Source organism: Bos grunniens, chromosome 17 (genome assembly GCF_055505025.1).
Source record: "Bos grunniens cultivar Pamir isolate PY7600 chromosome 17, Bosgru_T2T1.0, whole genome shotgun sequence".
Taxonomy (NCBI): Eukaryota; Metazoa; Chordata; class Mammalia; order Artiodactyla; family Bovidae; genus Bos; species Bos grunniens.
Genome location: NC_141181.1, coordinates 72,921,487 through 72,949,267, shown reverse-complemented (window position 1 = coordinate 72,949,267; position 27,781 = coordinate 72,921,487). Strand labels below are relative to the sequence as shown.

General features: G+C 60.5%; 4 protein-coding genes across 13 annotated transcripts in view; 3 read left to right on the top strand and 1 right to left on the bottom strand.

Moving 5' to 3' along the window:
- The first annotated feature begins 286 nt into the window (after positions 1 to 286).
- On the top strand, positions 287 to 13,552 carry UFD1 (ubiquitin recognition factor in ER associated degradation 1). Of its 7 annotated transcripts, none has more exons than XR_015144874.1 (13): positions 287 to 420; positions 2,650 to 2,782; positions 3,145 to 3,177; positions 4,878 to 4,999; positions 5,764 to 5,894; positions 6,874 to 6,946; positions 8,081 to 8,158; positions 8,552 to 8,620; positions 9,241 to 9,385; positions 9,570 to 9,617; positions 10,171 to 10,259; positions 10,784 to 10,865; positions 13,434 to 13,552. XR_015144874.1 is itself a non-coding variant. In XM_086349260.1 (13 exons), the coding sequence occupies exons 2-13, from the start codon at positions 2,750 to 2,752 to the stop codon at positions 13,506 to 13,508; spliced, it is 873 nt and encodes a 290-aa protein (XP_086205386.1). In that variant the 5' UTR covers positions 287 to 420; positions 2,650 to 2,749; the 3' UTR covers positions 13,509 to 13,552. The 7 variants fall into 7 exon arrangements, 4 of the variants coding, with proteins under 4 accessions (XP_086205386.1, XP_086205384.1, XP_086205388.1 ...); XM_086349260.1 differs by having other exon boundaries at positions 2,650 to 2,756; positions 9,320 to 9,385; XM_086349258.1 differs by having other exon boundaries at positions 9,320 to 9,385.
- Positions 13,553 to 13,708: 156 nt separating this feature from the next.
- C17H22orf39 (chromosome 17 C22orf39 homolog) lies at positions 13,709 to 19,794 on the top strand. 3 transcript variants are annotated; one of them, XR_015144877.1, is made up of 4 exons: positions 13,709 to 15,451; positions 15,568 to 15,735; positions 16,209 to 16,331; positions 17,153 to 17,805. XR_015144877.1 is itself a non-coding variant. In XM_086349267.1 (3 exons), exons 1-3 carry the CDS (start codon positions 14,948 to 14,950, stop codon positions 19,681 to 19,683), a joined length of 795 nt encoding a protein of 264 aa, XP_086205393.1. In that variant the 5' UTR covers positions 13,709 to 14,947; the 3' UTR covers positions 19,684 to 19,794. The 3 variants fall into 3 exon arrangements, 2 of the variants coding, with proteins under 2 accessions (XP_086205393.1, XP_086205392.1); XM_086349267.1 differs by lacking the exons at positions 16,209 to 16,331; positions 17,153 to 17,805 and adding an exon at positions 19,561 to 19,794; XM_086349266.1 differs by lacking the exon at positions 16,209 to 16,331 and having other exon boundaries at positions 17,153 to 19,794.
- Positions 19,795 to 20,167: 373 nt separating this feature from the next.
- On the bottom strand, positions 20,168 to 23,410 carry MRPL40 (mitochondrial ribosomal protein L40). The gene is made up of 4 exons (XM_086349265.1): positions 22,630 to 23,410; positions 22,441 to 22,524; positions 21,284 to 21,442; positions 20,168 to 20,604 (listed from the first exon to the last, which is right to left on the bottom strand). The coding sequence occupies exons 1-4, from the start codon at positions 22,983 to 22,985 to the stop codon at positions 20,280 to 20,282; spliced, it is 924 nt and encodes a 307-aa protein (XP_086205391.1). The 5' UTR covers positions 22,986 to 23,410; the 3' UTR covers positions 20,168 to 20,279.
- Positions 23,411 to 23,443: 33 nt separating this feature from the next.
- The window catches only part of HIRA (histone cell cycle regulator), a 45,591-nt gene continuing 41,253 nt past the window's right edge, over positions 23,444 to 27,781 (top strand). For both annotated transcript variants that reach the window (XM_086349204.1, XM_086349202.1), the window contains exon 1: positions 23,444 to 23,624. In XM_086349204.1, coding sequence (XP_086205330.1) covers positions 23,588 to 23,624 — 37 coding nt within the window. In that variant the 5' untranslated portion in view covers positions 23,444 to 23,587. The remainder of the gene's footprint in view (positions 23,625 to 27,781) is intronic.

The following is a 27,781-nucleotide window of genomic DNA, read 5'->3' as shown; positions in this document are numbered from 1 at the left end:
GGCGTCGGCGTAGGATGTCAAGGGGCCCGGCCTACTTCAGAGCGGAAGTGTGGCCTACTTCCGGCCGCATCCTCGGGGGCTCCGCCTGCGAGCTGGGTAGTGCAGGCAGTAAGGGCATTGGCCCCCCAATTAGTCAGGAAGGGGACACCATCGGCCTAATTGTAAATAATCGCGGAAGGCGTATCTGAACGCTCGCGCCGGAGGGGCTTTTGATCTTCGCGCTTCGGCAGCGCTTGCTTGCGCAGCGTCCCCTGGTTCGCACCGCCCCCGGAAGTGCTTTTCCGTCACTTCCGGTGGGTCCCAGGCTTCCGGCGCAAAGAGGCTGAGGCGGCTGGCGCTGTGAGGGGGCGTCGGCGGCTCCCACCAGCAACGTTTCCCGGCAAAGCGCTCTGGCGCGGCGCGGCGGAGGCGTCCACTATGGTAAGTGGCCGGCGTGCAGGGCCGGCCGGGGCGGGCGGACGTGCCGGCCGAGAGGTGCCGAGTCACCCGGCCTGAGTCCGCCAACGTCTGGGCTGAGCGCAGTCTCCCGGGTGTAGACCCGTGTCGGCTTCCAGCAGACAAGCGCCGCGTCGACTTGGGGGCTGTCGGCGTGAGAGGAGAGCGCACGGGCCGCCCCAGCGCCCGGGATGGCGTGGCCCCGAGACCCCTCGCCCACTGCGCCCGGGCGGCGGCCCCGGCGCGGGCGTGGTGGTCTTGGCGTCGGCTCGGGAGGCGCGCCGTGTCGGCCACGGACGCCAGGCCTCCAGGACTGGAAGCTGGTGCGCCCGCTGAGCTGTGCGAGCACCGTGCCGCCCGGCCTACCGCCTCCGAGTGTGTCAGTGTCGGGACCCCTCCTCCCAAGCCCGGAGCACTGCCGGGCGCTGCGCGGTGTGCGGGCGCCGGGGTGGTGGGGGCAGCGGGGCGGGAACATGCTCGGCGCTGGGCGTGCATTCCCTCTTTCGTGCTGGGAAGAGAAGGCAGGGCTTCGGTGGAGAGGGTGCTGCGAGGTGGTGAGGAGGCCCCCAGCCACTTCCTCCGTTCATCCCGAACGCCGTGTGTTTGCTAGGCTTCGGGCTCAGATTTTGTCCAGCGGAGAGTCTTGCCTAGAAGAAGAAGAGACACGGTTTGGAAAACTCCCTTGCGGCGCTGCAGGGAGTGGAGAACCGTCTGTTTGAAGCAGGGGCTGCGTTTGCTGTCTGTGGAAGACAGTTGGCCCAGCGTGCTCGTTCCGGAATTGCTAGTGAACTATGTCATCAGTACCCGGACTTTGCTTTTAACGATGTGTGCTTAGAATCCAGTCAAGACATGCTGTCTTGTTAAGGTTTTTATTTAACTTGTAAAAAACCGTATACCATAAGTTTAGCACTTAAGTGCACAACTTAAGTTGGTGTAAAGTTAGTCATCCTTAAGTGCACAACTCGCTGGTGTAAAGTATATTCCTGTTGTTGTGTAGTGGATGTCCAGAGCTTTTTGGTCTTGAAAAGTTGGAAGTCTGTCCCCGTGAAACACTTGGCTCTCCTGCCGGCCCGTGGCAACCAGCTTTCTTCTTGCGTCGGAACTTGCCTGCCTCGAGCACCTCCTATAAGGGCAGTCCTACAGTGTTTGACCTTCCCTGTCTGGCTTCTTTGACTGAGCACAGCGTCCTCAGAGTTCATCATCATCGTCACACGTGTTGGAATGTCGTCCCTTTTGGGGGCTGAACAATGTTCCATTGTGTGAATGGATCACGTTTTCTTTGTTCATTGGTCTGTCGGTGGGCACTGGGATAGCTTCCATCCCTTGGCTGTTGTGAAGAGCGCTGCTGTGAATGTGAGTGTACATCTGTATTTTCAGACCCTAGTTCTGATCCTTTGAGCAGATATCCTGTTGTGCAGCTTCATGTTCTTCCTCTCCAGTGCCTCGCAGTAGTCACAGTACTCTGAGAACACCCTGGGTTGCTGGGCAGCATGAGTTCTGAGCCTCCCTGTAACGTGCAGTTTGAGAGCTGGGATCCTGTGTTTGTGGTGGCACCGTGTCTGGGCTTCACTTGTGTGTGGGAGGGACGGGGGTGGTGTGATGGAGTGCCCCACGAGAAGGGTGTGAGCCCTGGGCCTGGGTGGAGCAGAGGAGGTCCAGAGAAGGGTTAGGGTGCTCCTGGAGGCCGGGGGTGGCAGGGGGCTGGCTTCTGGTTTCTGCAGAGAGAGCTTTCCTGGTCGTCCTCTTAAAGCAGTGTCCCCCGAGCTCTCGGTTCCCTTCCCTCTCTTGTGCTGAGAACCCTGCCACCCAGACGGTTTCCTGTGCTTGTCTCCCCTGTCTTGAACGTCAGCTCTGCCAGGGCAGAGGCTGGAGCTGTTTGGTTAGTGACGTTTCCCTGGTGCTTGGAGACCAGAGCCCAGCAGGTGGTGGCACTCCTGAACACGGGATGAGAGGAATGTGGTCGGGGCGGGGATGTGGCCATCACAGGAGATCCTGGGACCTGCTGGTGGGGGACTCGGGCTGGAAGAGGTGAAGGACAGGCTTGCTGGGGGCGCCGTCTGAGAACAGCGGGGACGAGTGGGGCGGCGGCTGGCAGGTGCACCAGACTCCTGGGAGGTGGCGGCTGGGCAATCTTGCTCTGGCCAGCTCTGGCTGCAGACGGGAGGACCGGGCTTGTCTTCTGTGTTAACTGCAACATCTCTTTTCTCCCTCTAGTTCTCCTTCAACATGTTCGACCACCCGATTCCCCGGGTCTTCCAGAACCGCTTCTCCACGCAGTACCGCTGCTTCTCCGTGTCCATGCTTGCGGGGCCCAATGACAGGTCAGACGTGGAGAAAGGAGGGAAGAGTATGTGCCGCTTTATTTTGAATCGTAACCCTTCCCGCCCCAGCCTGCAGGGCCCTAGTCCTCAGCAGCCCTCATCTGCATGTGAACAGGATCTGGTCACCGTCATGGTGTCACGGCCCCGGACGGCTGAGAGGTGGGGTGAGGGTCCTGTTGTGACCACATTCACGGCTGAGGGCCGTGTGGTTCTGTCTGGTAACTCCTAGCAGCCAGCTTTGCTGTGACAGATCGGTGAAGTTCTGCCTGCCCCACTGGTCTCCTTGGGTACCTCCGTGTAGACACAGCAGAAAGCACTTACGCTCTGGGTTCTGTTCTGTTCTGTTAGTTCTCCTTCTCTTAACGGGTCTTACATATTCTTTCCACAGTAATTATGCCGCCATCAGCCCTCGACCAACTCAGTAAGTACTTCCTACCTGACTTGAGAACAGAGATGACGTGAATGTGGGCACCGGGACCACATGCAAGCCCCTCAGCGCCTGGGTAGAGGCACCCTTCAGCAAGGCTGGTTGGGGATCGTCCCTGAAGGGTGCTCGCTGGGCTGGGAGGCTGGGGCCTGCGGGTGCTCCTCTGACAGCCCCCGCCCAGCGTCAGGTCCCATGGAGACTAAAGGCGGGTGTGAGCGCCAGGACCATTCACGCTGCTGGGGTAGCTGACGGCTTTGGCTGGAGGCATGGGGTTTTCCCCTCAAGGACGGTAGCGGCCGTGGGACGACGCTGCAAGCAGGCCTCTTGTCTTCCCGCGCCTCTTGCCTCAGCTCCAGCCGCAGTTCTGAGCCCTCCACCCCAGGAGCTGCTCCCCACCCCTGCCTGCCTCTTAGCAGGAACGGGAAAGGCCACACTGTTCTCCCTGCCTCAACCCTTCCTCCAACAGGAGCCACTCGGAGACCTTACACCCCAGCCCCACTCCTGGAACTAGGGAGACCCCGACCACAGACACCGAGTCCCTTGGGGCGGGGCGTCCACACTGTGTTGGGTGCACGCTGGACAGCTCAGTGGGGGCCAAGTGCTGGCTTGGGCTTTGCACCTTGCCTGACCTGACTCCAGACTAGCGAGTCTCTGGATTGATGTCCTCACCTTTGAACAGGATACACAGAGCCATCTGTGTGACTGCTCGGGGGCAGTAGTGCTTCCTGGATGGTGCCTGTGGTGTGTAAACAGCCAGGGCCCCGTGGCACTGGGCAGGGGCAGGGGCTGGCCCTTAGGCAGCGCCAGCTGCAGCTGCTGTACCCATGGAGGGAAGCCTGGAGTTGTGCTCCGCTCAGCCAGGTTGGGGGGTGAGTAGACCCGGGGCACGGCCCTTAGGCCCAGTTATCACAGAGGAGGGGCCGGCCTGGAGCCTGACTCGTGCGTGGAGCTGACCCAGGACTGAGACCAGGTGTGTTGGCACACAGACATGAGAGGAGGCTCAGGGGTCAATCGGACAGGGGCTTAGGCTGGTGCTGGACAGACCTCGTCAGTCATGGGAGAAACAGTCCAGGTGAAATCCTGTGGGTAGAGGAGGTGAGGGGGTGCAGCAAGCTCAGGCACCCCAAGGTGCTTCTCAAAATCACGAGATGTACTTTGAAAATTACTGGACCGAGAAACACGGGGGTCTCTTCCAATGGCAAGAATCTCAGACCCAAGGTTGGATTCCTGACCAGTCCGTTCACCCTGACCCACCTCAGTCCGCTGCACAGCTCTGCAGCCCAGGGCACGCTGGTGCCTGAGGCACCTTGTTCCTGCTGCCCCCCTCCCCGGGCACCCAGCCTCGCCCCCTCCCAGCAGCCTCCTGGCACGAGCGTCTGGGCACTCTCGGAGGTGTGCTGTTGGGCCTTCTGACTTTGCCCAGCACCTGGTTGATACGCAGACTGTGAATAAGTGTGCAAACGTGTCACTTTCCGGAGCTGGGATTTCAGACGAGCACGCGTATAAGTGGTGCTGTCTCAGCAAACGCCCTGAGCTCTAGCTGGAGCACAGGGTCCGCTGGGCAGGCAGACGCACGGGGCTCAGCCCCATGAGGGTCCTAGCGCCTTCCAGGGGTGGGGGCTTCCCCAGGGAGGGTCTAGGGACAGGGTTTCTCTTCCTGGAAGAAGCTGAGCCTCATCCCTCGCTCTTTACAGGCCGACTTAACATCACCTACCCCATGTTGTTCAAACTGACCAACAAGAACTCGGACCGCGTGACACACTGCGGGGTGCTGGAGTTCGTGGCCGACGAGGGCATCTGCTACCTCCCGCACTGGGTGAGCAGCCGGGCTGTGCGGCCCTGCCCCGGGGCGGCCGCCATGTGCGGCCGTGGCCGCGGCGCTCCAGGACCCCGCCTGGAGACCACAGCCCTGCTGTTACACTACCATTTCCCGGGTCAGGCTTGTTTTAAGTGATGGAGCAGGAGTATTTTTCAAATGATCCGAATACAGAGTTTGAGATTTTTAATCCGTGTTCTCCCTGCTGTGTGTGTGTGCATGCACGTGCCTGTACCTGAACGTCCACCGCATTCGGCCACGTTGCTGTGGGAACGGAGCCCCTCAGCACTCAGGCTGGCCCAGTGCCATCCGTAGGCCGGCAGAGCCACACCTGCGCCACAGGGCGGGGCCCATGGCAGCTAGGAGTGCTGCTGGTGGGTGGGGGCTGGGCTGCAGCGTCCCCAGTGCGAGGGCCCCACGGCTGCCCCCGGCCCTTTGACCTTCAGCACTGTCTTCTGTGACTGCCGGCTGCTCTCGGTGTTGTACGTGCTTTGAAGGTACCCGAGGGCCTGTGTTTTTACGAGGTCTTATGTGGAAATGCAGTGTCCCGGACAGTGTAGAAAGGGTGGCTTGGGGCCTTGGGGGTTGGGTGAAGTGGGGGGCGGTCCCTGTGCGAAGGCTCTGGCCTGGGGAGGCCTGGAGCTGGCAGTCGGGGCCTCGCCTGCCTCCCTTCCAGTGACTGGCTGCCCCAGGTGTTCCCGCGGTTCCCCCCCACCACCCGCCCCTGGCCGCGCCCCTACTGCGTCCCCTCTGCTCCCTTCCAGATGATGCAGAACCTGCTGCTGGAGGAGGGCGGCCTGGTTCAGGTGGAGAGCGTCAACCTGCAGGTAGCCACGTACTCCAAGTTCCAGCCGCAGAGCCCCGATTTCCTGGACATCACCAACCCCAAGGCTGTGTATCCTTCTGAAGATGGACGGGTTCTTTGTGGGCGGAGCTGTGCAGGCGGCGGGTGACAGCGGCCTCCGTGGGCTGTGCCTGCTGGGAGCAGTGCAGCAGTCAGGATCGACACTGACTTGAGAGCACTGGTGGGCCGGCGCGTCCACACGGCTTGGGGGCCTGGATGAGCGTGCTGGGTGCTCTTCGGACCCCGTCCGAGCGCAGCTGTGCCTTCCTCCCGGGACCCTGGCCCAAAGCCCAGTGGCACATCTGGAGCTGCGCGTCATGTCTGATCTTGGTCTTTAATGCAGATCAGTAGATTGCTGAGGATGAAGTGTGCTGTGTTTGGGCATCATTCCCTTGTCTGGGCACTCAAGGTGACTTTTAAGAACTATTTAGTATTTTTTAAAGAAAGAGCTTATAGGCTACTTTATGTTTTAAAATTGTTATTATTAAGTGTTTTTAGTCTTAAACAAATGGCAAAATACGAGTTACTGCCCAAAAGGTAGAAACAGCAGGAGTATAAATGGAAATGTTTTCAGTTTTGAGGGAACTTTACCTCCGTTTCATTCAATCTTTTTTTCTATAAGATTTTTTAAATCCTCTCGTTAAGGTGTAATATACATGGCAATGAAGTGTACACTTCAGTGAGTTCGGCCAATGTGTCCCCCCAGAAGGGTGGTTGTGCCCCCTTTTTCCTGTCTTCAGCTGACCCCTGGCCCCAGAAGCCTAGCTGCCTCCCACCTCAGAGATCTGCCTTTCTCAGGGTTTGGGGGTCTCAGTGCCCCATGGCTGGTTCTTTCCCTCAGTGGGGAGTGAGGGTCACCTTGTTACCACATGTTAGAGGTGCTTCCTTCTTATTACTGAATCATTGCCCCAGCGAGGCACACGGCTGTTCAGTGCACAGGGTGACCTGATGCCACGAACCCCTGTGGGCACTTGTTTCAGATGTGAGGACTCCATCTTGCTCTGTTGGCCTTGACCGTGTGTGTCTACAGATTAGAAAACGCCTTGAGAAACTTCGCCTGTCTGACCACTGGGGATGTGATTGCCATCAATTACAATGAGAAGGTGCGTGTCAGCCCCGCGCATGCCGGGGCCTCTCACACTGTGGGAGCAGACACCAGTTACACCCAGACACACCCATACACACACACGGACACTCTCCAGGGTTGGACACTGGTTGCTGTCTGCAGTTTCCTTCTGTGAGACGTGCAGTCCTAAGAGCTGTTACTGTTCAGTTTTACGGATTCTGAGTCACACTTCAGTATTTTCTCATAAACTAAACAATTATCTTGTTCCCTTTAGCTTTGTGGGGACGTTTTCGTTGTTGCCTATCTTAAGCTTTTTGGATTATAGGCAACCTTAACATCATTGTTTTTAAAGTACAAGGGCAGAAAAAAAATTGATAAAAGGTAGTGACTTTTTTGCGTGGTAAGGGAAGGACAATTACTCAGGTGTGCGTAGACTCGAGATGCATGTCGGGGTCTCCATTTTTGGAAGTATGGAGACTGGATCCTCCAAAGGGCCCTTCCGAGAAGACTGGGCAGCCTGTGCTGAGGGCTGGTCGCCTGTCCTCGTGTGGCGCGAGGTCTGGGTCAGGGCCTCCCTGGGAACCTGGGCCCTTGAAGGGGCCTAGTGGACGCTGAGGAGCCTTGTGCCAGACTCTCTGGAAGCAGCACCCAGTCGAGTGGAGCTGTTGGGCTGCCGTGAGCTGGCGCGCAGTGCCCGGTCTCCCTCCTGCTCTGCTGGCGGCGCCGCAGGCCTCACGAGTCGCTAGTTAGTTGTGACCTGCAGTTTGGAAACAGCTGCAGACAGAGGTGAGCACGTGCCCCAGAGCACAGACACAAACGTTCACGCAGCCTTGATCATGGCAGCCGCGGTGCCGAGGCCCCCCGGCAACACAGACTCACTTCCATCAGTCACTGGGGGGACCTGCAAGCCAGACGAGGGGTGTTGAACTCTCTGTGCTGGGGACCTGCCCCTCCCGGTCAGAGTTCTCAGTGGTGGAGCTGTCTCAGCTGTTTCTTACAAAAGCAAGACGCTCACTGGGCAGAGAGAAAGAGCCTGAAACATGCAGGAGAAGCCGCTGGGCATAGAGAGAGGCTGAAACACGCAGGAGAAAGCCGCTGGGCAGAGACAGCCTGAAGCAGCGCAGAAGCTGCTTCCTGCTCCTGTGACTCTGTGCATGGTCTCCACACACAGGCTCGTCCCCCGACACCACAGCTGGCTTTCAGCCTCCTTTCCTCCTGGCTGCCTGGGAAGCCCTGCCGCCTCTGCCTTGTACGGGAATCTGCGGCATTCACGTAACCAGTCTGGTGTGGGCAGCCTCAGTGCACCCCACGATGAGCCGTGCTGGAGCCAGCGCTCTTAGCACCGTCTCACTCAGCATTTAGCTCGTTATCTGCTGGCAGTTAATTCCTGGAAGTGAACTTTCCTGGGATAGACATTCAGTCTTTTGCAATTTGCTGCCTAACTGCCTTGTCAGGTTTAAGTCACTTACAAGGGTGATCAGCTGAGGGACAGGCCCCGGGGGGCACCCACTCCTCTCTCCACAGCAGGAGGTGTGGCCGGGGAGGCTGTCATCAGGGGAGTGAGTGTGTGTGGGGCCGGGAGTGCCGACACAAGTGTGACGGGCCCAGAGCTGCCAGGAACCAACCCCTTCTCTCCCGCCAGATCTATGAGCTGCGGGTGATGGAGACCAAGCCGGACAAGGCCGTGTCCATCATCGAGTGCGACATGAACGTGAGTGGCCGTGGGAGGAGGGTTGTCGGGGTCCTGTGGGCCGGTGCCCTGGGGAGGTGTCATGCGGCCCCTGGGATTGCTGGGGAGCGGGCAGCGAATGCTGCCAGACCCTCCGAGGAGGCTGCTGACCTGTAATCAGTGGCAAGGCTGCTGTTGGTCCTGAGACAGCCAGCACATCAGCCCCGCCAGGGGCCTGTCTCCTTGGAGGCTGAGGCGGGGCTGCTCAGTTCCAAGGAGGGGGCTGTCGGTCCCCACAACGGCCCAGCACGCCGGGTTTCTGGGCAGGATGCCCAGCAGAAGGGTTCCACCTGCCCGGATCCGTTTCTGTGGCGTTCTTGAAACGACAGCCTTCAGGAATGGAGAGCAGAGGAGTGGTTGCCAGCCGGGATGGGGCAGTGGAGTCACGGGGAGGGAGGGGTCCCTGTGGTGTTGAAACTGCTCTGGATCTTAGCCAGGGTGGGGGCACTGACCTGCAGTGATGCTCAGAACAGAACACGTGTGTGTGTGTGAGTGAGACAGCTGGGGAGGTTTGGACGCAGCAGGGTTGCGGTACCAAAGTCTCGCTGTGACTGTAACACGTGACCGTTGAGGAAGTGGCCCCTTCTGTGTGGCTCCTACAGCTGCTCTTGGGCCCATGTTGCCGTCCCAGCTTAGAGGCCGAGTGTGGCCCCGCGTCATGGCGCTTCCTCCCGGGCACAGGTGGACTTCGACGCTCCCCTGGGCTACAAGGAGCCGGAGAGGCAGGCCCAGCACGAGGAGTCAGCCGTGAGTCGATCCCCGCATCCCTCCCCAGCTCTGTGCACCCGCCATGGGGTTCCGCCTCTGCTGGTGCCGATGCAGCCGTGCTCTCCCCGCCCAGCCCCGCTCCTGGGCCCCGTGTGTCCTGGCTGTCCCAGAGGGGCAGTGAGGGCCCCGCTGAGAAGCGCGTCCTGTTTTCCTGTCTCTCCAGGAAGGCGAAGCTGACCACAGTGGCTACACCGGGGAGCTGGGCTTCCGTGTGAGTGCCGCCCCGTGACTGTCGGTGACACCCCAGGGACCTCAGCCGGGCCAGGGCCGGGAGACCCCGCACACGTGTACCTGGCACCTTCTCAGTCTCCAGAGCCTCTCCATCCACTTTCTCCTGGATCATCCCAGCAACTGCCAGGCAGTCCCAACTTCTTAGAAACTGCTCGCCTACCAGAAAGGAGCAGTAGCACAGCAGAGGCACATGAGCCCTTCAGGGGTCACCAGCCGTGACCTCTGCCCTGGCCTCTGGGCCGTGTCCCGTGGCACATGGTGGCCCCGCGCTGCTGCCGTCCCTGGGAGAGTGGGGGCGTGGGCGAGGCTCAGCCTGGGCCTGGGAAGCAGGTTGCAGAGCGGAGCCGTGGGCCCAGCCAGGCGCGTCACCCTGTCCTTGGCAGCCAGTGCCCTGGGTGGCACGGCAGGGGGTGCTCCCCTGAGCTCACGGGGCCCCGGGGGGCTGGGCGCTGAGCTCCTGAGGCGGTCCCCGCCCACGCCCTGCGGAGCTGCCCCTGCCCCAGGCCCCTCTCAGCCCCGGTCTGCTCCTCTAGGCCTTTTCTGGCTCTGGAAACAGACTGGACGGGAAGAAGAAGGGGGTGGAGCCCAGCCCCTCCCCAGTCAGGCCCGGAGACATCAAGAGGTGGGTGTGCTGGCCCTGACCCAGGCCCCTGCCTGCCGCACTCTGCGGGGTCGTGGGCGCTGCCCCACCACCAGGCCCGCCCGGCCGTCCACAGGCCTCATCAGCCCTCTGTCCTGCCCACAACCCGGCCATCCCGACTCGTGCCATCAATGACCGCCCGGCCGCCTCTCCCGGTCGTTTGGTCCAGGGACTCGGGGCAGAGTTCTGGCTCTGGTGGCCCTCACGGTGACAGCAGGGCTGAGCTGTGTCCCTGTTGATCATGTGAGACGCTGCAGATGGGTCTGCACGCGACCTCTTGGGGGTGAAGTGCATGTAGAGTGAGAGGCTGGAGGATGCTGATGTGAGCCCAGGAGAGCCTGCCCCGTGCCTTCTGCTCCCCCTGGAGTCAGGGAGGTGCCCTCTGGCTGGCATGTGTAGTGGGTACAGCCTGAAGCTGAAGGGAGGCCCTACTTTCTCTCTGTGCTTACAAGCGGATTCTAGTTCCTTCTCCTGGCGCCAATGCTTCTCCTGATCTCTCTTTATAGAGGAATTCCCAACTATGAATTTAAACTTGGTAAGATCACGTTCATCAGAAACTCACGTCCGCTGGTCAAAAAGGTTGAGGAGGTGAGTGTTTCATGAATCATGACAAGTTTCCTTGGCTCCTGGTGACAAGGGGATTTTTTCCCTCATGAATGAGGGTCTCCTTTCGTGTCTTCTCCATCCCGGGCCTCCTCCCCTTGGGCTGGCCATCCTGCTGAAGCCGTGTGGACTCTGCCGGCTCCATGGTGGGGACAGGTGAGGGCTCGGCTCCTTGCCCTCCTGTGTGGGTCTGGCCCAGGCTCCGTGTGCTGTGCACTGAGATCTTTAAGCCTCGGGTCGGTCTTGCAGGGCAGCTGCTGTGATCGTCTGCCTCTCACAGACCGGAGTGTGAGGGCGCTGGGGTTGGGCGGGTGCGGTGTTCAGGGTGCCCAGGCCTTGGGCAGAGCTGACCACTGAGTAGCCACCCCAGCGCCTCCACACTCCAGACACGCCTCCCTCTGCCCGGGGCAGGGCAGGGAGGTTTCGCCTTATGGGCCCTTCTCCCGGGTGCCAGGAACTGGCTCAGAAACCCCACACAGCCTGCCGCCTGGCCACTGTGACTCTGCTGGTGGTTGGGTTCGGGTTAGGTGCCTAGCCCCACTTCAGACCCCGGTCTCTTGGTTTTCTTCTCAAGGCTCAGTCCCCTGGGGACCAAGAGGGGTTCAGAGACCCACTCACAGCCCTTCCTGGCCGTATTGCTCATCAGGTTGACACCATGTGGAGACCTTGTGAGGCTGAGAGGAGCTCACACGGCCCCCCACCAGCCGTTTGCTCGCCCCAACCCAGCCGCTGGCCAGGCCTGCCAGCCTCGGCATCCTCTGGCTCCTTCATCCCTGACCATCGCGAGGGTGGGGAGACGGGTGTGCGCAAACACGCCCAGGCCGCGTGTGTGGTGGGGGTGGCCGGCAGGTGTCCTGGGACACAGGTGGCACACTCACGGGGGTCATGGGGGAGCCCCGGAGGAGACCAAGGCGCCTGACTGGGTTGCCGCAGCCCTGCTGGGGCGGGGGCAGGGCCCGCACTGAGGACCAGGCGTCTGTCCCAGGGCACTCGGACCTGCCCCCAGGAGAAGGGCCGAGCGTCACAGTCCCTGGAAGGCCCTCAGCGAGGCAGTATAGTCTGTTCCTGGTGTCCGCCCCGCCCGGCTCCCGCGCACAGGCTGGGCTGGCTGCAGCTGGAGGAGCTTTGCCAGCGGAGCCCAGGGAAGGTCCCAGCCCACTCCCCCAGAGTGAAGACTGCAGTTAGAAAGCTTCCCTTGCCAGCACCCCAGTCCTGGGAGCTCAAAGACACCAAAGGGCCGGAGCAACAGGGAAATGACTTCCGCAGACGGGCCATCCAGGCGTCCAGCGCGGCGAGTAGAAGCAGCTCCCGGCTGGGGCAGAGGGGAGACCCTAAAGCTTCCAGGGGGTGGAGATTCTGCCGTGGGTCAGGAACAGCGGCATCTTAGCTGGATATAAGCCAGGACACGGTGGAGCAGGGTCCTTAGACTTCTGTGCCTGGTTCCTGCAAATTCCTGTGTCGAAGCCCTCGCCCCCAAGCCTGAGTGTGATTGTGTTTGAAGGCACAGCCTTTCCAGAGGTGAGGTGGGACGAGGCTCTAGGTGGGCCCTGTCCCACGCCAAGGAGATGCGGACACCCCAGGGAAAGGCCTGAAGATGTTCTCAGTTGTTTAAGAGCTCCCTAAAAGGCCGCCTCTGTGCCCTCTCAGGAGGCTACTGTGACACACCACTGAAACGAGGGACTGGAGTAGAAACGAGAAAGCCTGCCACCCTGGAAGCAGGGCCTGTGCAGGCGGGGGACAGCCCCGAGCGCCTGGGAGACAGGTTCCTCAAGCATTGCAGTTGGAGGGGCCCTCCTGCGGCCGATCGCAGGTGGTGTCGACCACAGGATGGATGGAAGCCCTGCAGGAAAGGAACACTGCTTGGCTTGGCCTCGGCGTGCCGTTGCGTGGTCGCCACCACGAGAACCCTGCACGGGCCCCCAAGAAACACCAGCTGCCCCAAGTGGTGGTCAGTGTTGGCTGGGATCCCGGGTCCTCTTCAGCGGCAGTGTCTCCCCAACTAGCGGCAGAGCTCATGAACAGTTATTTGCTGTTTTCAGAGCTTCTGGAAAACAAGCAGTCTTTCTGCTGGGAGGAGAATAGCTTGGTAGACTGAGTGCACCCGTCTGCCGAGGAGCTGAGCCTCTAGGGGAAGTCAAAGCTGTGTGCAGAGACGCTGAACTGCTCACCAAGGCAGCTTCAGTGCTGCAGAGCTGGAAATAACAGCGACCCGGGCTGGAATTGGTGTGAGAGGAGAGACGCGTGGCCTGAGATGGGACAGTTGCCTGTGAGGCACACAGCAGGGACTGGAAGTGTGCTTTGGGGTGGCTTTTCTTCTAGGAGGTACATCTTGCATTTTCTACATTGAACGGGGAATGCCTTTGCAAAACAGTGTATATTCAAGCTGAGAGAAAGGCTGTGGCAGTAGCTATTCTGGTTTTGTTTTCAGTTCAGCAGGTGATAATTTACATTTGTAGGAATAAAGTGGGAGTAAGGAAGAAGGCAGGATGGTACCCGAGTCAACAGAACAAAGCATTTCCAGGAGTTTCTGAAAATAGTGTTTTCTCTTCTCAGGATGAAGCGGGAGGCAGATTCGTTGCTTTCTCTGGAGAAGGACAGTCGTTGCGTAAAAAGGGAAGAAAGCCATAAGCTGGGACTGTTGACTGATTGGAAAATAAAATAATTGCAACATGCTGGCTTTTAGTTACTGGCTCTGAGGGGATGCTCCGTCACCTTGGGTTTGCTTAGAGTCACCTGGAAGAGGGCAGCGGGACAGCGGCTGTGTGCTGGGTTTGGGGGAGAGAAGGCCTCTGGGGCCCCTTGGGGGCTTCTGCTCATGCGCACACCCTCTGCTCAGCTGACGCGGGGTGCCCTAACTCCTGCTGAGGGCAGTGAAGGGGCGGGACTGCTCTACGCTGTGCTCCTTTGTTTTTTTGTTTTTTTCCATTTATCCTTTTCCCGGGTCATACTTAGCTGTTGCCTTTGGGCTGGGAAAAAAGCAGTTTAAATAAATAGTGATCATCCCATTACGCTGGCTGCAGTTTAAGTATTTGAGGAAGGGTGTTTGTTTTTATTTTACATGTTGATTTTTTTTTTCTCCTAAAAAGCCATGCCTCAGAAGGAAAACCTGATTTAGAACCATTTCTCCTTTTACTTTGATTTAATTTGAAAATAACTGGTTCTTTAGTCTGTTTTGTAAAAACAGCTTCGTGGTGAAGCACAGATGTAACTGTTAGAATGAATGAAAGCTGAAGATATGTTCTTCTCCCTACCCCCCACTTCCAGTTTTAAATGTATTAAATTTTCCAAAGTTCTGCTAGCCTTTTTTTTTTGTTTTACTAGTATTAATTTAGTTTTAGGTCTCCACTTTATATAATAAGAGCTCTTTTGACATGTTGATTATTTTAATCTCTTGTTCCTTGAAAATAATTTTCAATTATGAATTTAAAATAAAAAACAGGCAGTGACCAAAACCTGAATTGCCTCTAAGCGTCTGATTAGGTACCAGCATGGGGCTGACACCTGCTGCAAAGTGGGTCTGCACGGAGGAGAGACCTCCTCTGGGGGCTTCTCTGGCCCTGGGCCCAGCAGGGGCTCCCCTTGCCTCTGCTCCAGGCAAAGAGGCCCATCTCTGGACAGGCTTCCCTCAACACTCAGGAGACCGTCCCCCGCGGGAGAGTGGCCCCAGGGTTCACCCACGAGTCCTCAGAGAAGGAGCATTAGAGTTCATCGTGATAATCAGGGTTGGGCCATGTGACCCAAACCCACACCCAGGCAACGCAAGTGGTTTCGGAAGTCTTGAGCAGGCTGTGACCTGCCGGACCCTCCAGGGGTCTCGGCTCGCTGGCAGATGTAGACGCCCTCTTTGGTGGGCAGCTTGGCCTGTGAACCACCACGGCAAGGACGCCTTGATGAAACTGCAGCTCTCGGCCCTGACCCAGACTCACCCAGCGGGTAACTGGCGGTGGCTAGGCTAGGAGGACCTAGCTGGCTAGGAGCTGAAGGACCACAGCGGGGGCGTCGCAGGGCAGTCCTGAGGCGCCATCAGCCTCCTTGCCGTCGCCGTCACTGCCTCGTGCGCGTCCTTCATGGACGAGCCTTGTCCCCGCCTCAGCACAGCCTCACCCGTAACGCCGCCTCCGGACGCTCACCCGCAGGACCTGCTGGCTCCCCAGGCCGCACGGCCTCCGCCCCGCTTCCTGCCTGGACGCCCTCGGGAGTCACCCTGCCCTCGAAGGGACACGGGAGGGACAGCCGCAGCCGCAGGCTTGACCGCACGGCACTGGTTCCCGGGTGCGCTGATCCATTTCAGTGACGGGATCTCCGAGGTGACGAAAAGAAGGCTGCGGGAAGAGACTGCCCCGCCCACACCGGCCTCGGTCCCGCCCACCTCGAGTTTCGGTCCCCGCCCCCAGCTGTTATTGGCTACCAACCCGGATGTCCCGTTCACTGGCGCATCTCAAGGAGGTGGGCGAGGAGCTGCTGGCAAAATCTCGCCGCTCATTGGTCCCTCTGCCCGTCAGTCATGCGGCGCGGGCCTCAGGAGGTGGGTCCGGCGGTTCCTGAACATGGCGGAAGGTGAAGGCTGGCGGGTAAGCTCCGTGGGCTCTGGGGGCCCGGGGACCCGAGTCTGCCGGTCGGAGCGGGCGGGCAGGCGGGCGGGCGGGCACCTGGTCCCCCGCTCACGCCCCCGTGCCCGCCCCCGCAGCCGCCGCGCCCGTGCGAGGCCTACCGCGCCGAGTGGGAGCTTTGCCGCAGCGCCGGGCACTTCCTGCGCCACTACTACGTCCACGGCGAGCGGCCGGCCTGCGGGCAGTGGCGGCGCGACCTGGCCAGCTGCCGCGAGTGGGAGGAGCGCCGCAGCGCCGAAGCCCAGGTGAGGCCAGGTGACCCGACCGGGCCCGCCGAGCCCCGGAAGGCCGGGAACCAGAGGCGCTGGGCGCTGGGCGCGGGGGGCGGGCCTTGAACAGGGGGTTCGGGCACAGCCCTCCGCGTGTGCTTTGATTTGTATCATTCAAAGGTCAGTCTGACAGCCAGGCTGGGAGAGGGCGTGGTGCAGGCACGGGAGACCAGTCAGGAGGGGCTCTTGGTCCATCCGTCCAGCAGACACTTCCCGCTTGGACGCTCTTGGACGTACAGCAGCAGTTAGAACACAATCTCTGCCCTCTTGGCTCCTACATCCTAGTCAGGGATACAGTGGTGCCCTGGAGCTGATGGGGGGAAGAGCGGAGCGGAGCTGTGAGGGTGCAGAGCTCGCAGGACTGGCGAGTGTGAATGCCCAGTCCCTGAGCAGTGGGAGAGAAAGTTGGCGGGTCTGTATGGCAAGGAATCAACAACCTTTATCCACAGCTTGTAAAGATAGCTCTTACGTATCAGTAAGATAAATGGATTTCACAGTGAAGTGGACAAAAGGCAGAGAAGGGATTCACCCTGAAAGGACATCAAATGGCCTGATACACATTTAAAATGACAGTAAGTGGTTTCTGCCCAGCGAAACATCCACTGGGGTTTGGAGAGTCTGAGCACCTGGGCAGTGCTGGTGGAATGTGGGGTGTTTTGATTATCTAAATGTCAAATGCATGCCTTTTGATCTCAGAGTTTTACTCCTGGAAGTTTATCCTGGGGAGGTAATTGGGTGACAGTTGAAAGTTCACAAAGTGACCTGATGTCCAGTAGTAGACATTTGACCAGGTAACGAACATCTTCCCCACCGCAGAGTACTACACAGCCGTTTAGTAACCTACCCACTTGTGGAAAGGTGCCCGCAGTATGTCATGTAATGAGGAAAGCAGGAGGTGCATCTGCCAGGAGGCGATTATTCCTTCTTTAGGCCAGCCTTGAGTGGACCTTCACCTCCGGGCTGGAGGTCTGCAGGGCTTCCACGTTTGCTTTGCATTTCTGGTTGCTCTTACACACCAACAGGTGGAGGAGGTGAAATTCTACATGTAAAGTGGCCATCACAGCACCTAGAAAACCCCAGGCCCCATCGAGGTTGTGACCTGCTGCCCCGAGGTTACTGGTGGGGGCAGCACCTGCTGTCAGTCGCTCTCTGCCCTCTTCCCTGCCTCTGGCCACGCTTTCAGGCTCACCTCTCCTCACGGCTCAGCCCCCAACCTTTCTCAGCTGGTGAAGCTGATCAGGTCAACTGAAAGCATCAGACCCTGGGGCCCAGAAGCACGCGCCCACACCATAGGTGTTCACGGTAGCTTGGAGGGGAGTGGTCTCAGCGTGTGCTGGGCTGCACACGTGGGTGGGTGCGTGTGGGGCTGCCCGTGACCCAGTCTCCTTTGCAGCGGTCCCTGTGTGAGAGCGAGCGGGCCAGAGTTCGGGCTGCACGTAAGCACGGCCTGGTGTGGGCACCCAGGCAGAGCCCCCCAGAAGACTGGCACCTCCCTCTGCCTGAGGACAAGGACGGGTGACCGACCCAAACAGTCCAGAGGCCCCTGGGAGCTTCCGCCTAGCGTGGGACACGGAGCCCTCACCTCCAGCCTCGCCTGCCCTGCCGTCAGCACCAGGCTCGGAGCCGGTCCACCCAGCATGCAGTGTCCCTGTGGGCAGCCGGGCAGGCCTGGGGACAGCGGCCCAGGAGGCTATCCCAAGGGCTAGGCTCCTCAGATGAACCCTCCAGGGGCAGCTCTGACCCGTAGGGACACCCGGGGGGGTATCAGGCGGCCCCCCCACCCCCACCCCGGCCCTGCTCTGGTGACCACCACGCACCTCGGCCACAGTTCCCTCCTGCCACGGCCACTCACCACTCCTTCCCTCAGAATTTCACCCAGTCGTTTTTAGAAAACGTGGATTATATCAAAAGACATTTCACAGGTTTGATTCTAAATAGACTGTAAATTACATCCAGACTTTAATATTGAGTTAGACACAGGCGGTGTTAGAATTTTGTACGCTTACGTTCTTGTAGATGCTTTTAAAATACATATCCTTAAACCAAGAAGAACTCTCCTTCTTTAGAGGTCTCTTTCTTCTGCTGAAATGATGTAGCCTCTGGGGCCACATGGCCGGCCCACTGCTGGGTGCTGTTGACCCGGCCTGTGGCATCTCGGCGCCTCCCCCTGGGCCCCAGGCGGGGCACAGGTGTGGCTCCACATCATGGAACCCGTTCTTGGGTGCAGAATAACCCACCCCTTCAGAAGGACATTCATTATTGGGTCCCCTCCGTGTGCCCCAGGAGTCCTCTGTGACTGTGAGCGGTGGGGGTGCGTGTACGGGACCCCTGGAGCAGAGGTGAGTATAAAGAAGGCGCAGGGTGCCCCCTCTGGCAACCAGGGCCCGTCAGCCGTGGCTGCAGCTCCGTCCACAGGCATTTCTGTGCGAGGAGAGGGAGGGACAGCTGGGTCCTCCCGGCTCTGAGACCCCCGTGGGGGGCTGTGTGCTGGGAACAGTGGCCACCTCCTGGTTCCCGGGATTTGTGCAGCGGGGTGCCAGCGCTGTGAGGAGCCCCACGCCTGCTCGGATGCTGAGCGTGTCTCCAGTGCAGGGGGGCATGCCTGTATCACGCGTGTCCGAGACGGACATGTGGCCTCCGTCCCGCTGAGTTCAGGGGACGGACACGGACGTTCAGGCGTCAGCCGTGAAGACTGAAACGGGCAGCGTCTTTCACACTCGGGACAGAGCCCACGGTGACGAGCCGTGTGGGTGGCGACCCAGTGCAGCGTGGGCTCAGGGATGCTGGCAGTTCTGGGGCCAGGGTCAGAGCGCCACCCTGGGGAGCCTGTGATACGAGGACTCATGGCAGGGCAGCCGGGCGGGGAGCGTGACCTGCTCGGGCAGCACTGCGGGTCTCTGGTGCCGGTGAGACTGGCTGTGAGACGTGACTAGGGAACTGCGCTCGGCACCCCCCTACCAACCTCCAGCCTCCTGTCAGCCTCTCGTCACCTCCAAATAAAAGGCTGAGGCAAAACAGTTGGCCATGACCTACTCACTTGATTGTCCAACCTCAGCGAGGAAAGCTACAGGCTTGAAAAGCACCTGTGAGGGGTGGGGCGCTGGGGAAGGCTCTGAGTGTAGCCCTGTCCAAGTAGGCTGGAGGCTTGCAAGGCCGAGGGGCCAGGGCTGACGAGGCCGGGGCGGGCAGCCAGGGTCCTCTAGACCTGTGCACAAGCAGAGTGCTCACTCAGATGAAGCGCCCCCTGGCGTGCCTGCCCTGAGGTGGGCCTCCGCCTACACGGACCCTCACTGCTGGGCTGCTTCATGCCCCCCACCCAGTTCCTCTGGAGGAGGCCTACCCCCTGCTGCTCTGTGCATACTAAGTCACGTCAGTGGTGTCCGACTCTTTGTGACCCCAAGGACTGCAGCCCACCAGGCTCCTCTGTCCGTGGGGTTCTCCAGGTAAGAGTACTGAAGTGGGTTGCCATGCTCTCCTCCAGGGGCTCTTCCTGACCCAGGGATCAAAACTGCATCTCCCATGGCTCCTGCGTTGCAGGCCGGTTCTTTCCCACTGAGCCACCAGGGGAAGCCCCAACCCCTGCTACTGAGCATGACTCTATCTGGAAGTTGGTCTTTAAAGGGCTGATTAAGGTGAAACTGGATCCCTTGAGTGAAAGTCAGTCATGTCCGAATCTTTGCGACCCCATAGACTATACAGCCCATGGAATTCTCCAGCCCAGAATACTGGAGTGGGGAGCCGTTCTGTTCTCCAGGGGATCTTCCCAACCCAGGGATCGAACCCAGGTCTCCTGCATTGCAGGCAGATTCTTTACCACCTGGGCCAGAGGGGAAGCCCAGGGTCGCGGGGGCAGGCCCTAACGCAGTGACCGGCATCCTTACAAGAAATCAAGGCATGGAACGACCACACGGGGACACAAGATGATGGCCGTCTGCACGCCAGGGAGAGCGGCCTCGGAAGGCACCAGCCCTGCCCACACCTGCACCTGGGGATGTCCAGCCCTGGAACTGAGAGAAATAAATGTCCACTGTTTCAGCCCTTTGGTCTGTGGTGTCTGTTCTGCTGCTGACCTTACTCACGCCTCCCCTGCCCCACACCGAGTGGCCTCGGCCGGGTCAGGTGTCAGCCACCCTGGGGGACACACCGCCTTACCAGTGGGCCCCTGTCCTTGACACTCTCCTTGGCACCCCTCTGCCCCCCAGCTTAAAGCCCAGAGCTGGCCCTGCCTCTCTTCAGGGCGCATGCCCTTCACCTCCACCCCTGTGGCCACTGCCTCTTGCCAGCAGCTTCTGCCCCTTCCTGGTCACTGGAGGGAAGCAGTCAGCGTGGGGGCCTTCTTCTCCCCAGGCCAGGCAAGCAAGGGCAGCCCCCTCCTGGCAGCCTCAGGTGGGTTAACAGAAGACAGAGACACGGGGGTCAACATGTTTATTCACAGCAGGCCTGACCGGTCAGCAGCAGGCCGGAGTCTGGCGGGGTGAGCTCTGCCGGGCGGTGTGTCCCGAGGGTGGCTACCCGCATCTCTACCTCTTGAACTCCACCTGTGTGTACACCTTGGTGATGTCTTGGTACCTGCCTTCTGGGGGCTGGTAGTTGGCGATGGGCGGTGTGTAGTCTGGCCCTTGTCTCTCGAAAGGAAACAGACTCGGGTCCCGCTTGGTGGCCTCAGCATGGAGCTCCGGGGCCGTGAGCTCCAGCTCCTGCAGAGCTTCCCGCTGGGCCTCAAGCAGGGATGCGATGGCGGCCCTCTCCAGCTCATGCTCGCGTTGCTTGTACAGCGACCACTTCTTCAGGAGCAGGGCTCTCCGTTCGCTCTCCTCAAAGGGGAGCTCCACCGGCGGCCGCTGCCTGGGGACACGCAGAGCCAAGGGTGTGGCCTGGAGGCACAAACCTCGCCGGCCGACTGCACGGGACCCAAGTGTCCCCACTAGAGACGTGCGTGGAACACAGGGACAAACTAAGGGGTGGGACGGTGGATGCGGCGGCAACACCACCGGGAGCCCGTGCCATTCACTTTACGTGGAGACAAGGAACAGCGATCCCCCCAGCAGGCCGTGGTGAAAACCGGCTTTGGAGAAAAGCCAAATGGCCTCGTAAAAACAGACACCAATATCCCAGGAAGCCGAGAGCCTGTTATCAGCCCCAGGAGACCCCACACGGCAGGTGCCCGATGCAGCACGGCCCTGCTGTGTCCATGGGCTCTGGTGAGGCAGCAGTCCCAGCCACCCCACTCCACCACCGGCTTCTCGAACATGCATCCCGGAGCAGGAGGCTGAAGGTGTCCTGCCATCCAGAGGGGCGGGGCTGTGGGCCACATTCGAACCTGCTCAAGCCCTGCCCAGAGCGTCCCACCCATACTCTCCCGCCCATACTCGCCCTGCGCTTTCTCCAGGAGGGGACTCAGCATGGGGCCTGGCCAACCCTGGCCCATGACTCTGCCCACGACAAGTGTGAGGCTCCCATGGCACCACTTCCTGAAGGCGACAGAACTGCCTTGCCCCAAGACCTCAAGCCCAGAGGCCCTTACCTCGCTTGATTCAAGAGCTTGACCGGGGTGATAAAATCCTCAATGGGAATCAGCTCCTGGGTCGCCTTCTCCAGTCGCCGGATCCTTTTTTTCAAGCGCTCCTTCGCTGCCTGGTCTTTCTTGGGGTCCACTTTCTTCTTCTTCCGCAGAGGCTCTGCTCTAAAGCACAAGGCAGACACTGAACGTCTTCCTCTGTGGTGTCGTGAGTGTGCAGAGACATGGCGCTAGGTAAAGTGCCCGCACACTGGAACTGTACTCGCTGCTAGGAAAGAACCGTGTGCGCTGGCCTCCAGCGAGGTCCTCAGAAGAACTGGGCGGGCATGGTCAACCCAGAAAGTGGGGGGAAAACTCCACGGGGTGTCAGGGCATAAAGAGAAGTGCTCATCTCTAGTGCAGGGGTTCAGGTAGGCCTTGAGATAAACTGAAATATGAAAATACCAAACTGATGGATTACATGCTCATCCCTCATATTTTTTATGTAGTTTTTAAGCTGAAGTATAGTTGTCTGACACCGTTGTGTTAATTTCTGCTGTACTGCTAAGTGATTCTTTTATGCGTACATACATCATGTGTTCTATTCTTTTCCATCACATTATCTGAGAATATTGAATCTAGTTCCCTGTGCTATACAGTTAGACCTTGCTGTTTACCCGTTAAAAACTTGTCACTCACATTTTAAATAGACGTGTGATTTATAAACATGAGTAAGACTAAACGAGACAGTATAATAAAAATGACTAGCAAGTTCCTGTTTATGCCGTTTGATGTTTTAACAAATTTCCTCGTCCTCCAGCACCAACAAGTCTGGTCTACCCTGACGAACACATCTGCTGCGCCAATAAGTTACTATTAAGAACAACCGAATCCTCTGGCATCAAGACTGAGTCTCATGAACGACGCCCGTAGAAGGTGTCCAGGGTCGCAGGTGGAAACAAGGACCTCCGGCCTCCCCGCATCTCTCCAGGAACTAAGAAACACAGGCACTGTCTGTGCTCTTTAAACCTTTTACATAAGCATCTCTTCAAAACCAATTAACTTTTCTTCAAACCATTCTGCATTTACTGTTTGACCTGGTTAGACATAAACCGAACGTCGCGCGCCCTCGCTCTCCGGGCGCCCGGGCGCGACGCCCCAGGCCGGGCCGGCGGCCGGCTTACCTCGTGGGCACGAGTCCCCAGAAGGACAGCAGGGAGGCCCGCCGCCGCGCGTCCCCCGTCTGCGTCGGCCGCGCCCCCAGGAGCCTGGAAGAGATCAGCCGCGCGTCACCGTCCGCGTCCCCGTGAAGTCGCTCAGGACCCCGGTGACTGCCCCGCAACCCGCGCCCCGCGCCCGCTCTCCGCCCTCACCCGCTCGCGGGGCGCACTGCGCGCCAGGCCGCCCCCAGCGCCGCGGCCGCCATGCCCCCGGGTCGCCGGCCGCCGCTTCCGGGCGCGCGCCCCTCGGCCGTCCGACCCGCGCAGTGCGCCGCTCTCCGGTCCGGCCGCCGCGCAGCCTCGCGGCCCGGCGTTCCGGCCGCCGCCGCGCCTGGCCCCGCCCCCGACGCGGCCCCGCCCCGCGGCCGGCGCCTCGCACCTCGCGCCACTCGGTGGCCCCTTCCCGCGGGGGCCGCCCGGCCTGCGCCCCGCAAGGGCCGTGCCGAGCGCGGCGAGGCCGGCGGCGCCCGGGAGCCCGAAAGCCCTCGCGCGCCAGGCGAGCCGGGCATGCGGTAAACGCCGCGGCTCGTCCGCCGGCGTCGGGGCCGGGCCTCTGCGCCGCACGTGGCTCTCGCGCGCGGGTGCCCAGTGAGAGCGCGCCGGGGGCGGCGTGAGCCCGCCAATTAGCCCGCCGGGCGCCGCCGGGGCAGCGGCCGCCCCCCGCCGCCGGCGCCGCCCGCCCCGCCCCGCCCAGCCCCGCTCGCCCGCCCGCGCGCGCGCCCCCCGCCGGCCCACCCTCGCCCCCGCCGCCCGGGGCGGACCCGACGCGGCGCCGCCCGGCCGGCCGGCCCGGGAGCCGCGCGGCCCGAGCACGCGGGGAGCGGTTTCCCGCCGGGGCCGTTTGGCAGGTGCGCGTCGTGACTTCCGGCGTTGCCCGGGAGCCGCCGGAGGAGGAGCGGCGCGGGGGATGCGGCTGTGGCGGCGGCGGCGGCGGCCGAGCGCGGGGGGCGGCTGTGGCGGTGGCGGCGGCGGGCGCGGGCCGGCGATGGCGCGGCGGCGCTGAGGGCGCGGGGCGGGCGGCGGCCGGAGGGCGGGCGGCGGCGGCGGCTCCATGGCCCGGGCGCGCTGAGGGACGCGGCTCTCGCCTCAGCCCGGCGGCGGCGGCCGAACAATGAAGCTCCTGAAGCCGACCTGGGTCAACCACAATGGTGAGTGCGCGCGGGGGCCCCAAGCCCCGGGCCGGGCCGGGTCTGGGGCGCGGGGCAGCCGCGGCCGGCTTCCCGCCTCGCCCCGGCGCGGGGCGCCCGGGCCGTGGGGCCGGCCGGGGCGGGCTCCGTCCCCACGCGGGGACACCGGCGCCTCACGTGCTCGCGCCCCCACACGTGCGCGGAGCCCTCGGCCACGGCCTCGCGGTCCGGGCGGAGGTCGCGGCGCGGCGGCGGAGCGACCCCGGGCGCGGGCCGGGCCGGGCCAGCGTGCGACGGCCGGGCGCGGTGGCCTTCCGCTGGCGGCGTGTAGACCTGGAAGGGGCACGTCCTGCCGTACCCGGGGCTTGATCCGCTGGCGGTGCCTCTGAGTGGAGCCCCGTGACGCCGGGCCGAGGCCCCCCAGCCCGCGGGAATGCGTTCTCACCGAGTTGGAGCGTCAGCGCCCCTCGGGTGGGGCCCGCGGGGCACAGGCGTGTGCTCGGAGAGGGCCCGCGGGGCCCCACGGCACACCCGGAGCGGACTGCTCAGTGCCCTGGGTTGAGACTGGTGCAGAGACGCGTGCGGGGGCCGTCAGTGCTGGCCGAGTTCTGCCTGGTGCGCGCACCTGCTGCGGGCCCTGGCCTTGGTTCCCTGGGGACGGGAGGGGCGCCAGCCGCCACCCGCCACGGGCAGTGCTGGGGGGAGCTATCGTCCAGGCCAGGGTCCCTGCCGCCGCCGGCTGTCTGACTGCTGATAGGAGTCATCCTGGTTCTGTCCTGTTCCTCGTTTCTACTCAGCCGGGCGCCTAGAGGGAGCTGCAGTGTTCTTTTAGAGCTTGTCGGGTAGGCGCTTTCTCCTTCCCTAAGCCAGTAGCTTTTTAGTTCTGAACTTGGATCTCAGGATGCCTTCTCCTGCAGCAGCTGAACTGAACACCAGTCTGTTGTTTGGCTCGGCAGTGCTCTGCCTTTCCATTTTGCAGGGTATCACGTCTTTGTCATTTCCCAGGGTCCGGGTGAGGTCCCCCTTTGCTCCTGAGTTACTCACTAGACCCTCTCCGGCCCCAGGGTGGGCGCCTTATGTGCCCCCAGCGCAGGGACTGCCTGGCTCGCTCCGTATCCCTTGCCGCACTTAACTGTGCCTTCTATACAGAGGGTCCGATAACGCTGCTGACCCAGGTGAGAGTTGAGGTGGCCAAACTGACTCAGTTGCCAGTTCGTGAAAGCAAAAGCAGTGAGCTCCAGTTTCATTTCTCCTGCCTTTCACTCCAAGTGCATTTCCTGAGGCGCAGGGTGCGGGCTCCCCCGGCAGAACTGGGCAGATGTTCAGTAATTATAAATCGTGCGTGTGAGTCAGGAAAGGAAAAGTTAGTTGCTGAGCAAGTGCAGCCTGAAGGAATTTTCCTGTTGCCACACTGCGCGGCCAGGTTGAGTGTGATTCGCCCTCCTCATGTCGTCCTCCCGCTGTATAATTTCCCCCTCGTGATGAGCTCCTTTGTAGGACATGATTTTCACGCTGCATAAGCACAAGCAGGTCGGGATGCTTAAGCGATCATTTAGGCACAGATGGGAACAAGTCTGGGCTGGGCAGGGTGGGCTGGACTGTGGGCCGGGGCTCCTTCCCGTGGCCTCCCCACCGGCCTAGAGGACAGGGAGCCTCACGGTGTCTGCCCTGCCTGCTTCCTGGTGTGATTGCGGTGTTTGCTTGGGGAGGAGGACAGAGGGCTCCCCAGAGTCTGAAGTGCGTTAGAAACCTAGGAGATAACCATAGAAGAAATTGAGACTCTTTTAGACCTGTTCTTTGTCGAATCTCCTTTCTTTTAAAGTCTCCTGAAATCAGCCCAGTCTCATGGAGCGTTCAGAAGGACCGTTGCTGGTGAACGACAGCTCTCCTGAAGCACAGGCTGACTGACAGTCTGGACCATGCCCGCGCCATCCTGTAAGGACTGGTGAGGCGGGAGCTGCTCGGAATCCCAGTGGCGGGTGGTGGCCAGCTAAGCCACCCTAACTTCAGTTTACAAACCAAAGAGATCGAGGTACTCTGGAGAGTACGTCACAGCCTTTCTGGTTTCCTGACTTTGCACTCCGTCTCCTGACTGATGATGCAGCTTGAACGTAGTCTTTCTGGGCTCTCAGAGCCCAGGGAGGGAAGGCGCAGCGAGCCTGCGTTTTCCGCGCGGCAGGGCCTGGTGGCAGAGTGGGCGAGCGTCTGCCGGGCGCCTGCCGGGCCGAGCGGGCGAGCGCCTGCCGGGCGCAGGTGTGCTCGCCCGTCGTCTGTCTCCGGGCTGATGAGATGGTTAGGCCTTGCCTCCAGGGGAGGCTTTCTCCGTCCCAGCACTGCTGACGTTTCGGGGCACGTGACTGCGTGGAGACCAGCCCGTGTGTTGTAGGGAGTTAGCGGCGGCCCTGGCTTCTGCCCCGGAGCGCCTTCACACGCTGACACACACAGACATCACGCACTTGTGACGATAGAGCCTGTCTCCAGACGTTGCTGATGCTCCCTGTTGGCCAGGTCAGAACCCCCAGTTGAGAACCACTGTGCTAAGGAGGTGAGTTAAATCTTGAAGTCGTCACAGAAAGGAGCTTTGAATGTGGGGTCAGAGCGGGTTCAAGACATCATCGTTTATTAACTGAATTCTTGGGCTTTTGACTCCACCTTCTGCACTTTGGTGAGATCCGACCCTGCCGTTTGACCCCGTGCCCAGACTTGGAAGGCCGTCTTCAGCTGAGGCGAGCTACAGGAGTCCGTGAGGTTTGCTGTGTGTGTAGAGGTCACATACAAGGGACTGTCCACACACGTGCGTGCGCGTGGTTGGTTCTGTGTTCTGGGAGACAGTGTTTCTTTGTTGTTGCTCAGTCGCTCAGTCGTGTCTGACTCTCTGCAGCCCTATGGACTGCAGCACACCAGGCCTCCCTGTCTTTCACTGTTTCCCAGAGTTTGCTCAAACTCACCAACACTTGAGTTGTGATGCCATCCAACCTTCTCGTCCTCTGTTGTCCCCGTCTCCTCCTGCCTTCAGTCTTCCCCAGCATCAGGGTCTTTTATCGTCAGTTGGCTTTTAGCATCTGGTGGCCACAGTATTTTATTTTAGGCCAAGATAAGGTTTGTCTCTAATTAGGTTATGACCGTATATTGGTTAGAAAGTGAGAGCAGTTACGTTTTGGTTGTAGGAAAACGTAGTCTGTACGTTGAGAAAACTTGACTGGAGGGTCATGGTTCTTCCCCTCCCTGAGCCTTTGTCCCCTGTGGAGTTCATGCACAGCTCTTGAGTGAAGCCCATTCCAACGAGAAGGGCCAGGACTGCAGAGCCACGCCCTCCATCAGTTCCTGGCTCACACTTGGCCGGCAGTGCTGTGAAAGGTGTCAGGCGGATTTTCAGCAACAGGGTAGCTTGTCAGTGGTCCTGTTGCTCTGAGGTGTGTGTTTCTCCTGTCTGCAATCCTTTCTCATTCCTCAGAGGATTTAAGGCCTTTTACTGCCATTTAAGAACGTCAGCTTGAAGGGGAGACAGAGGGAAGGGGGTGAGCACCGCAGGCACCTGGGTGCGGAAAGGCCCGTACGGCTGCTCTGAGGACAGGCCGGGAGGAGGTGACCCTTCGTGACCGCTGTGGTCATTCCTGTAACCTGTGTTGTTGGCCCGGATCATACTAGTCCAACAGGCTGGTGTCTGGGGATGTGCTGGGTCTCCGCCGCTGGCAGGGATGAGGCTCCAGGAGCCAGTGGGTGGGGGAGCGCTGTGGCCTCACCGATGTCGCCCTGCAGCACTCAGCCGGCTGACGCCTGTCCTGGAGGGCCGCGCTGCATGAGCGTGTCTCTCGGTGGTTGCTGTTGGGGACCTGTTCACCCGTCCCCCTCGATTGTGAGCTGCTTGAGGACAAGGGTTTTGCCTTTCGTTTTGGAGTCAGATGGTCCTCCTCTTGAGTCTCTGCTGCTTGCCAGACCTGTGTTCCAGAAGGCTCTTGACATCTCTTACCCGGTCTGTTGAGTGAAGTGGGTGACACCTGCCTGGCCTGCTCCCAGCTCACCTGTGAAGGCTCAGGAATTGTATGCTTTTCACAGTCTCACACCAGCTTATGCCTGGAGACAGTAGTGGGGTTTTGAAAAGTAATCAGAATACGTCTGAAGAACGCTCAGAAGCAACTGGGTGGGATTCTGCTTTGCATCATACGCTTGGGGTTTAT

Bases quoted from the DNA above. Each gene is read 5' to 3' on its own strand.
- UFD1 (XM_086349258.1), top strand. The intron at 8,159-8,551 runs GTACGGGAATCT...CTCTCCCGCCAG, and splicing joins AGCCCTGCCGCCTCTGCCTT to ATCTATGAGCTGCGGGTGAT. The intron at 10,260-10,783 runs GTGGGTGTGCTG...CTCTCTTTATAG, and splicing joins AGGCCCGGAGACATCAAGAG to AGGAATTCCCAACTATGAAT.
- C17H22orf39 (XM_086349266.1), top strand. From the start codon at position 14,948: ATGGACGAGCCTTGTCCCCGCCTCAGCACAGCCTCACCCGTAACGCCG. The intron at 15,452-15,567 runs GTAAGCTCCGTG...CCGCCCCCGCAG, and splicing joins CGGAAGGTGAAGGCTGGCGG to CCGCCGCGCCCGTGCGAGGC. The intron at 15,736-17,152 runs GTGAGGCCAGGT...TCTCCTTTGCAG, and splicing joins GCCGCAGCGCCGAAGCCCAG to CGGTCCCTGTGTGAGAGCGA.
- MRPL40 (XM_086349265.1), bottom strand. From the start codon at position 22,985: ATGCCCGGCTCGCCTGGCGCGCGAGGGCTTTCGGGCTCCCGGGCGCCG. The intron at 21,443-22,440 runs GTAAGCCGGCCG...CTTGTGCTTTAG, and splicing joins TGGGGACTCGTGCCCACGAG to AGCAGAGCCTCTGCGGAAGA. The intron at 20,605-21,283 runs GTAAGGGCCTCT...GCGTGTCCCCAG, and splicing joins AAGCTCTTGAATCAAGCGAG to GCAGCGGCCGCCGGTGGAGC.